Source organism: Cannabis sativa, chromosome 3, assembly GCF_029168945.1.
Source record: "Cannabis sativa cultivar Pink pepper isolate KNU-18-1 chromosome 3, ASM2916894v1, whole genome shotgun sequence".
In the NCBI taxonomy this organism is placed as follows: Eukaryota; Viridiplantae; Streptophyta; class Magnoliopsida; order Rosales; family Cannabaceae; genus Cannabis; species Cannabis sativa.
This window is the reverse complement of record NC_083603.1, coordinates 51,003,738-51,014,804: the sequence shown is the minus strand read 5'-3', so window position 1 is coordinate 51,014,804 and position 11,067 is coordinate 51,003,738. Positions and strand designations below refer to the sequence as shown.

Here is an 11,067-nt window from a genome sequence, read left to right as displayed (position 1 = left end):
TGAAACTCTTTTCACATACTTGATCCTGTTTATTGTGTCGTCAACACATTGGAAAGTAAACATGACTATGTGAATAAAGTTTCCTAGATTTATCAGACACAGGGTTTTACTGATATGATAATCTACAACAGAGTTTACTTGCATTTGGAGAAATAATCTACAATCGTAGTGGGAGAGTTTCTAAGAACTCACCTTCTTATGACTTGGAAGACACTAGTGATTAAAATCCATTGTGAGTTTAAACAAGTAATGGATTGTCAAGATAAGAAACTAAGAAGAAAAGCCAAGAGAACTATGGTTTAATCCATTCACATGGAGTAACCTAAATTTTTCTATTACAAGGACATAAAAGGAAATTTTCGTTAATAAGTCTATTCAATGGACTTAACAAAACTTCCTGTTCCTAGGTTTGATTTTATCTAAACCTATGGCTTGTGGTATACCTGGTTAATTACTTACTCTAATGCAAGCAACTTACTTTAGTAAGATGCTGAAGCATTTTCTTTCTAATGGCAATCTATAGAAGCTTCTCGACTTCTAGGCATAGATTTTATTTATCTAAGGAAAAGTCTCAACTATTCCAGAAAAGATAAAGCCATGAAAGAATTTCTTAAATCGACAGTGAGAGGTCTTAGATATGCTTTTGTATGCCTTAGACCAGACACCTGCTATTGAGTGGGAGTAATGAGTAGGTATCAGATTAATCCAGGAGAAGAACATTGGAAGACAATCAAGTAAATCTTAAGATAAAGAAGAGGAACTATATGTTAGTCTATAAGGGTGTGTTTAAAACTCTTAGACTACACCTCATCAGATTTCAAAATTTGCCTTTGTGCTAGAAAATCTTTTTGATAAGATGGTGATTACTCTTGGGGTGGAATAGTGATTTTGGAGAAGTGTAAAAACCTATCTGAAGTCTCTAGGTCTACCAGAAAGGGACTGAATGTTAAAGTTGCAGGAAAGGTACTTATTAAGTCTAAGGAAAGTTCTATACAATTTTGGCACCATTCCAAATTGCCTTAACTACTAGTGTTAATTCCCTGATTAACCAAAAGTAGTTGCCAAAGGTATAGAATCTAGTATCCCAAGAGAGTAGACATATAGAGAGGAATTTCACATTATCAATGATTTTGTGATTAAGGAAGAGTAATAGTGGAGAAAAGGTTGTGTTTAATTCAACCTTTCAGATCCTATTACGAGGAGTTTACTACTACTACACTTGATTTGTATATCAAGGTGTTGAGATTATTTAAAATGCACCTTTTGTTTTATATTAGTGCAAGTGGGAGTTTGTTGGGTTTTATGCCCTAAATAAAACTCATTTCAATATAATCAGATTTACTTATTAATATAGATCAGAAATAACATTTAATGTTGCATGGTTCTCATGATTTATTTCATGATTATATGTACATAATGTATGAATTCATCTGAAACCCTTTTCACATACTTGATCCTGTTTATTGTGTCGTCAACACATTGGAAAGTAAACATGACTGTGAATAAAGTTTCCTAGATTTATCAGACACAGGGTTTTACTGATTTGATAATCTACAACATAGTTTACTTACATTTGGAGAAATACTATGTTCTTTCTAGAGCATTGGTTAAAGTAAAGCTCAGGTTGGATGCATGGAGTATGCATCGGAAGGGACCGATATTGAACTTTGACTTAGATTTATTAAACTTACCGTAATATCTATTCAAGTCAATATCGCCTAGTTGATCCTAGATCAAATGATCTTAATCCTGTTATGATTAGGCTCGATCTCAAGAGGCTATTCATGTTCTTTGATTTGTTAGTTAAGCCTACTTCTGGGTCAGGGTGATACGTACATTTTGGGAACACGGTAGTGCAATTGAGTGGGAGCGCTAACATAAACATGGAATCTATAGCTTCTATCTGGCGAATAGTAAGTAAAGGATGATCTCCTTCGAGCTTCACCAAACGAAAATAAATGGTGGAGATCTCATTTCACATAAGCTGAAATATCATTTATACGGGGTTAAGTGTTTTAAGGATTAAATACATTGTAGGGTGTAACGGTAATCTAATCCCTTTACAGTGTAGATCATTCATATAGAGGATCATTGATCAAATTAGGATTATAACAATGGATAACTAATGATGTGTCTATATGGTGGAACATATAGAGCATTCTATATACCTGAGAGTGCAATTCTAAGTTCTATGCGTGGATTCAACGAAGAATTAATAAGTCAGTGAATTTAGGTTATAAATTCTTGATCTGCTTATTGGAAGCTCGGTTATATAGACCCATGGTCCCCCCACTAGTTGAGATAATATTGCTTGTAAGACTCATATAATTGGTTTTGATTAATCAATTATAATTCTCAAATTAGACTATGTCTATTTGTGAATTTTTCACTAAGTAAGGGCGAAATTGTAAAGAAAGAGTTTTAGGGGCATATATGTTAATTATGATACTTTGTATGGTTCAATTAACAAATATGATAAATGACAATATTATTTAATAATTATTTATAGTTATTAAATAGTTAGAATTGGCATTTAAATGGTTGAATTTGAAAACTGGCGTTTTTGAGAAAATCAGATGCAGAAAAGATAAAACTGCAAAATTGCAAAAAGTGAGGCCCAAATCCACATTGCATGGCCGGCCACTTTTGTAGGGTTTTCCCTCTGATATTTTCATTATTTTAATGTCAAATAATTCAAACCTAACCCTAGTGGAATGCTATAAATAGATAGTGAAAGCTTCAGGAAAATTACACTTTTCTTCTGAATCAAGGGCTAGATATCTGAACGGAAGGAGTCATTATATTCCGCTGCACCCAATGTAAGGTTTCCTAAACTTTATATGTGTTTATTTCATCATTTTAGAAAGTTCATATTTAGGGTGTTAATTAACATACTTGTGAGTAGATCTAAGATCGTGGTAAAATAATTTCCAACAATCATCCTCGTCCCAGCTACCTTCCTCTGACGCAACTGAGGCTATTCTTCGGTGGAGTTCTTCCATTTCCTTGTCAAGCTCTTTCCTCCTCTTGTTTAGCTTTTCTCAAGAGTCCTGCGGTGCATGATTTGGACCTTCCTTGCAGTGATGCATTGTCACCGATGGCACTCGCTTCTCGACAGTAGTTTTTTGGTTGAGTTTTTCTCTCAAATCACCTGGGACCACCTTTGAGTCAATTTTCTTCTCTTACAATGAGGGCTATGGGTTTTTTCAAGACTGCGCCTTCAATGGCAAGGATTCCGACATGTTACTGGATGTATTTTTAGACATTCCTTCCTTCTTTAACTCACCTATACCTTTTTTCTTTACCTTTGGCTTTCTTTTCATGAATAGGGGCACTTTAAAGCATCCTTTTAAGAGTTCATCTAGCTCTTTCTGCATGTTTACAACAGTCTCCTCCCGCCTTAAGTTGTTCATTCTCAACTCATTCATCTCTTCATTGTGTATGCAAGTTTGACAGCTTGACATTACGGAGTAAACTCGTTTTTCTTTCCCTATCATAGGATGTGAGGTCTCGAGATCTTTTGGTGCTGGTGGCGGAGGATGTCTCATAAGCAATGGGACTCTCCGTCTTTGCGACACTCATTCTCCCGTGGTTGTAATCAAGACACCCTGTCACGTTGTTTGTCTGTCGAGACTTCTTCATGGTGATTACCTTCTCGCCTCGCTTGAGACCCTCTCCTACTTGAGCCTTCACTCCTTGCTTGAGGTTTGCCCATGTTCACATCCTCCTCCATTGCTTGAGGTATGTGGTCATTCACACCCTCTTCTAAAACGACAGGTGGTGGTGGGTCTTGCATTGAAGCGATCAACTGATTGGCATTGAGGCAAATCTCAATGTCTTGAAGATGGTCAGAGCGTCTAGGAATTTTATGATGATTTTATGCAAAGAAACAACTTGACTCGAGCTTGTCGTTCCCACAGACGGTGCCAAACTGTTGATGGTGAGAACTCGTCAACTAGCTTTGTGGCCGAAAAATCTAAGTGAAACTCAGAAACAAGATGATGAGGAAGATGAAAGGAAATATATATTTTTATGGATAAGAGATTTCTTTCTATTGTGTTCAATATCTGAGGTACACCATAGGATTTCCAACCCCTCTCACATTTAAGAATGAGGTATTTATAAGTCATAATGGCCTGAGTTACATAGTGGTCCTAAATAGACAAGCTATTGCTTTCGGGCTGCAAACCACAGGTACAGGAGGTGGTCTTACGCTTTGTACCTTTGTCTGGTGTTAGGTGGTCCAAGATGCAGAAGTTGTGGCTACAATGTACCCTTGGTCGGGTCCTTAGACCTTGCAGGTGCGGTGCCTCCAATTCTCATACCTCCTTGCTTTCAGAATTTGTAATAGGCGTGGTTGTACGTATTTTCCTTGCACGCCTTGTCCTTGGATTTCTCCTCCAATGACACTCTTTAATGTGCATTCAAATCTCACCTTACACTCACAACCCACGTAACATACACACACTCTATGACTCGCATGCAAGCCCCCCACATAGGCTCGCACGTGAGTCCCCCACAGGGGCTCGCACATGAGCCCCAACTCATGTACACACACTTATTACACAACACACACACACACACACATGGCATAGCTCGCAAGCGAGCCCTCACATGGGCTCGCATGCGAACCATCGACCCACACCCACACACACGGACAAAAAACACACGCACACACATATCACGCATGGCTCACATGCAAGCCCTCGACCCGCACCCACACACACGAACACGACAATACACACACACATACATGGCTTGCATGCGAGCCCCCGACTTGCACACACGCACGCGGACACACATACACGCATGCGCACAACTCACGGTGTTTGCCTAGGATCTGCTTAAATGTATCTCGATGCCTGCCAGTACTGTTAGTGACTTTGAGAAATGCACATTGAATGAGTAGGTGAATCGAATACGTCCTTGTTAATCCTTGGGTTATGAGGCAACTAATCTCGAGGGTTAGCAGTGCTAATTTTTGGGGTTAGCACACCCCCTTAAAAAGGATGCACTGATACACTCTCTACCTATTTCAGCATCTAGAACAATTTTTTAATCCAATTTTTTTTATATTCGTGTACGTTGGGGTGTTCATAAAATAACCGATCCAATCCAATCCAATCCAATCCGCAAAGTGTGGATATCCGCACTTGTGCAGATTGGATTGGATTGAAAAATTCAAAATCCGCACTTGTGCGGATTGGATGTTGATTGACATGTAAAAGTAACCGACCCAATCCAATCCACACATATTTATAAAAAAATTAAAAAATTATACATACAAATAACATTTTAATGTAAAGAAAATAGTAATTTAAAAGTCTAATACATATAATACAATTATATTACAAAACTTAATAGATCAAATGTATATTCTATTCTTATATATTTTTTTAACATACAATTTAAAATAATATTAAATATTTTTTATACATAATTTTTTTTTCTTTCTTTGAATTAATTATTTGTTATTATTTTAATGTGTTTTTGGAGACATAAAATGACTATAATTTATTTTATTTTGTTGCTAGTTATGTGAAAAAAAATATTTTTTTTCATAAATATTAATTAATTTAATATTAAAAAGTAACTGATCCAATCCGCACTTTTGCGAATTCGATTGGATTGGATTTGAGCTATTGTGCGGATGGGATTGGATCCAAAAAATGAAATTCGCACTTAGTGCGGATCGGATGCACTATGAGCAAAATAGTGCAGATTGGAATTGATGAACACCCCTACATTATAGTTATTTAAGATATCCTACAAAATTTTGAGAAATTTAAAATAAATTACCATATAGAAACAGTGTTCAAATAGTCTATTTCACAAGCGTGTAAAATAAAATAGCCACGCGTGCAACACAATATTTGAACCATATTTTTGGCGTGTTAAAGTTTTTTTGTATTTCTTAAAATTTTATTTTGTAGGATGTCTTAAATAACTATAACATACACGACCATGAGAAAAAATGGACTAAAAAATTATTTCAGATATAACAATAGATAGGGATACATTTGTACATCTCTTATAAAGGGTGCATTATAGAATAAATTATATATTTTTTTAATTAACAATAGTTGTTATAATTTTATTAATAAAAATTTAATTTTTAATAAAATAAAATTAAATATTTGTTATGCCAACATTTCTCTAAAGCATAACATAAACATGATTATAATGGCAATGTTTAATGTGTGATTTGGTAAAATGAAAGTAAAACGTGGAAGAGTACGGAGGTCTTAATATAATAACTATCAATAAGGCTGTATAAAGTAAGAATAAATCATTTAGGTGGCGTTTGGTTGGAGGTAATGAAATGGAATGGAATGGAAAGGAAACAATTTTCATTCCATTCCTTTGTTTGGTTGCATTTTAAAGTATTGGAATGGCATTCCAATGGAATGCTCTTTCCACCATTTTGGTGGAATGGCTATTCCATTTTAAAAAGCAGGGAAAAAAAGCTTTTATTAAAGCTTAGGAGGATTTGGTCTATGACCCCAATAATCTCAAACTGTAGCAAAATGAAAGACACAAGAATCAAGAGTATACTCAATACACCATTGTACTCTATGACACACAAGAATCTTTTGATCTGATAGGGGTGGAAGAAATTAAGAATAATATGCAGTTCAACGATCTTTTATATCTATTGAACTCTGGATTATATTCATAACTCCACATGATCTCTATAACACTTAGGGGTGGATAAAGCTATTGACATATGTAGTTCATTTTGAACTCTAGACTATACTCAATACACCACAGTACTCTATGGCACACAAATTTTGATTAAACATGGATGTAATATAATGAAAAAATTAGCAAAATTATTAGAACTTATTCTTGATCTTCATTTTTGTTCCAATTAATATATTACTGCTGTAATAGTAATTGATACCAATAAAGTTCTTGGTCATAGCATCACAGTACCTTATATGAGTGGGAGAATTTTAAAGTGGCGTTTGGTTGGAGGTAATGAAATGGAATGGAATGGAAAGGAAACAATTTTTATTCCATTCCTTTGTTTGGTTGCATTTTAAAGTATTGGAATAGCATTCCAATAGAATGCTCTTTTCACCATTTTGGTGGAATGACTATTCCATTTTTTTTTTTAAAAAAAAGGAATGACCATTCCAATGTAACAAGAAAAAAAAATTAATGATTTTTTTATCAATTTTTTTATGCATTTTAAATTTTATTCCATTCCATTCCTATTCCCATTCCTATATTTTCATTCATCCCAACCAAACGCCTCTTAAAATTCTAAGCCCATCTTCATTTGGATGACACTTGCGATATTACTATGTTATGATCATGAAAGGACTTTTAGAATTCAATTGAGAAAGTAAATCTAACCATTCATATGGATAGAAATAACTTATCAGAATTTTGAGGATAAGATAGGAGAATTTGCAAGTCTATTCGAATGACTTAGGCTAAATTCCTAATCCTCATGAAATATTTTATGGTATTTCTAATGATTACTTAATCTTAAGCAAGTATTTTACATTGATGTTAATACTAGACTGCTATGTTGATGACTTAGTCTAGAAGGAACTTACAGTTTCAGACTAAGATAATATGTCACAACAAGATATCCTTGAAAAATAATAGTAAGAGGTTAAATGTACTTCTATCTATGAATTTAACCAGACTCCTACTATTGAGTGGGAGCTATCTAAGATGTAATCAAACAAAGGAACATTAGGAGACAGTCAAGAAATCTCTGAAAGTGACCTACATGTTAGATGATAGGGGTGTATATTAGAATCCTCATATCTACACCAACTCATAATCAATTCGCACTACTACAATTTGGGCTTTTAGAGACACTATTTAGTGACACGCACAAAAATGTGGGTCACTAAAAAGTTAGGAGTAATTTTTAGTGACATGCACAATAAGACTCTAAATATTTGGGGTTAGTCTCATGTATTGTGGGTCACTAAAAATATAGAGTGTCACTAAAAAGTAAAACCCAAAATTATTTAATTTTTGTTAATTTAAAAAATATTGGTCTATAGTGACACGCCAAGCGTGACTGGGTATATATGTCTCGACTCACTTGGCACGTCACTATATCATAATCTTAATTTTTTTTAATAGAAAGTACAACTATTTTTTTTTTTTAAAAAAAGTACAACTATTATAGTAAATAAAAAATAATTTAAAAATAATAAAAAGAGAGTTTATTTCTTAAAAAAAAATAGCAAAATGAAAAATAAACTAAAATAAGGTCTGCCTCTCTCTCTCTCTCTTCAGTAAAAGAGAAACCCTAATATTGTCGTTCTCTCTCTCTTTCTCAATCGAAGCCTCTCTCTCTTTCTCTCAGTCGATACCTCTTTCTCTCTCTCTCTCTCTCTCTCTCTCTCTCTCTCACATTCGAAGCCTGCCTCTCCCTTTCTTTCTCTCAATCGGAGCTACTGCTCCTCTTCTCCGACAACCAACAACAGTTCGAAGCCTGCCTCTTCTTTCTCTCAATCGAAGCCTGCCTTTCCCTCCTCAGTCCTCGAAGCCCCAATCTCTCCTCTCAGTTCGACGTCTTGCTGCCCAGAACAAAGCCCCAATCTCTCCTCTTCTCAGCGCAGCACCACACTTCTCTTCCCCTCTTTATTTTTCTTTCCCGTGGAGCTCCTGCTCAGGCTAGATGGCGATGCTCTCTCTACTTCTCTGTTTATTTGATTTTTTTTTATTATTTGTATGATTATTTGATGTTTTGTTTGTCTCTCTGTTTCTCTCTCTCTTTTGCTGTGTAGGTGGACCGAGGGAATTTGGGGTTTTTCGCCAGGATGGTGGTTTGGGTTAATGGCCGAAGGTGGTGGTTCTAGATTTATGGTTGATTTGTTTTAAGTTTTTCAGGTTTTTTTTGTTATATGTTCTGATTTGTTTTTTATTTATATTGGCTGTGATATATTTCGTTTTGATTCGAAACAATGGCTCCGAAGAAGGACAAGGCTCCTCCCCCATCCTCCAAGCCCGCCAAGTCCGGTGGTGGCAAGCAGAAGAAAAAGAAGTGGAGCAAGGGAAAGCAAAAGGAGAAGGTTAACAACATGGTGCTGTTCGACCAGGCTACCTACGACAAGCTCCTTTCTGAGGCTCCAAAATACAAGCTCATCACCCCATCTATCCTTTCTGATCGTTTGAGGGTACTTGTTTATCTATTAATTTTAAAATCTGTTTCATTCCAATGGTTTTGTTTGTTTCTTTATCATCAATTTCACAGTTTTCAAATCTTCTGCGCTCTAAATCGTTTTGCAAAAGATTACTTTCTGTAGGATGAATCCGAAGCAGTCCCTGATTCCCAAAATAGATGCTATATATTACTAAACTATTAAGTTACAGTTCGTTGTTTAGCTTATAAATGCTTCAAAATCACTGTATGTTACATGTAACATTTCTGGTTAATGTATTCCCTAAACCTGCTGGTCTCTAGTTCTTGTTTTTATTTGGGTCTGTTAATAATTCTACTTTACTTGGTTTGTTCCCATTCGGTCTAGTGTTAAGGAATTACACCTACATTATTGAAATTCTGTTAAAAAAGATGTTTTCCAATGTTGTGATAATTTTTCTTTTACCACAAGTTTCATATGGATTTTGTTTGGTGTTATAGATTAATGGATCACTCGTAAGGAAGGCTATAAAGGATTTGATGGCGAGAGGTTTGATCAGGATGGTGTCTGCTCATGCAAGCCAGCAGATTTACACAAGAGCAACAAACACCTAAGATTTCTTATTTGTTCCAACTTATTTAGTTTAAATCATCATGTGTTTGCCTAGTTTGAATGTTACTATACTTTTTGTTATGTGGAGTTGTTTCACTTTAGAATGAGTAGAGCTCTATTTTAGAAAACCCGTTGTCTTCATTGATTTGAAAATTAATATTGGACTAATTTGAAAAATGTACATTTTGATATAAAGTATAATGTATGTATTTTATAATTTTGTTTAGGAGTTCAAATATTCTGGTAATTACTATCTAAAAAATAATATATTATTAATTTATTATATAAAATTAATATATTATTAATTTATATAAAATTAGAATTATATAAAAAAAATAATATATTATCAATTTATTAATAATATAAAATTAAATTAAAATAGAATAAAATCAAATAATATTTATGTATATTGGTTTATTAATAATTTTATAACTAAAATTAAAATATATTAATTTATAGTTGATAAATATATAGTTAATTAAATTGTATTATTAATATAATTATTTTTATAAATTTATAATATATAATCCGAATTTTAAAAAAATAATATTAATTTTTTTACATATAAAAAGCATATACACATTAATAAAAAATAAAAGAAAGAAAAAAAAAGATATAGTGACACTTTATGTGTGTGGCTATTACCTTTTTACCTGACTCTATATGCCTATAGTGACGCGCAGAAAGTGAATGTAAAAAGGTTCAGTGACACGTGTGAAGTGTCACTAAAAACTATCTTTCTAGTCACCCTCATTAGTGACGCACGTTGAAGTGTCACTAAACAGATTTAGAGTTACTCAATGTGTGTCACTAAAACCCATTTTTCTAGTAGTGTTGAGACGGTAGTTACTCTGGGGGTGGAGAAATTATTCTAGAAGGATGTAAAAACCCATCTATAATAATTTAAGCTCCATCAGTGAAGATAAATAACTTTGTTGTTTCGAAAACACCTGAAAGTTATTCAACTGAAGAAAGTTCTACACTGTGTTATCTATATTCTATTTTGGATAGAATTAGAAATCTGTCTTCTGTATATTCAGATGCACTTCACAAGCAGTAAAGAATTTAGTATCCCTAGATCAGTAATGCATATAGTTTATAATGTTGCATAATGTTTAATGAACACAAAGGAAGTAATGGTGAAGAAAGCAGTAGCTTACCACAAACTTACAGTTCCTGTAATTTGGGTTTAGTCAAATATACTACACTTGATCTGGATATCAAGACAATTGATTAATTGAAATGCACTACTTGTTTTATCTTAGTACAAGTGGGAGTTTGTTGGGATTTTATGCCCTAAACAAAACCCATTTCAATCTAATCTGATTTGTTATTAATA

The 11,067-nt window shown here is 34.0% G+C and overlaps 1 protein-coding gene across 1 annotated transcript; it reads left to right on the top strand.

Annotated features, from left to right (window-relative positions):
* The first annotated feature begins 8,274 nt into the window (after nt 1-8,274).
* On the top strand, nt 8,275-9,905 carry LOC133035794 (small ribosomal subunit protein eS25-like). Its single transcript, XM_061112071.1, has 3 exons — nt 8,275-8,648; nt 8,763-9,152; nt 9,617-9,905. Exons 2-3 carry the CDS (start codon nt 8,940-8,942, stop codon nt 9,728-9,730), a joined length of 327 nt encoding a protein of 108 aa, XP_060968054.1. The 5' UTR covers nt 8,275-8,648; nt 8,763-8,939; the 3' UTR covers nt 9,731-9,905.
* Nucleotides 9,906-11,067: the final 1,162 nt, after the last annotated feature.

Excerpts from the sequence above, each read along its gene's own strand:
- LOC133035794 (XM_061112071.1), top strand. The coding sequence starts at position 8,940 with ATGGCTCCGAAGAAGGACAAGGCTCCTCCCCCATCCTCCAAGCCCGCC. Across the intron at positions 9,153-9,616 it reads TCCTTTCTGATCGTTTGAGG|ATTAATGGATCACTCGTAAG; the intron begins GTACTTGTTTAT and ends TTGGTGTTATAG.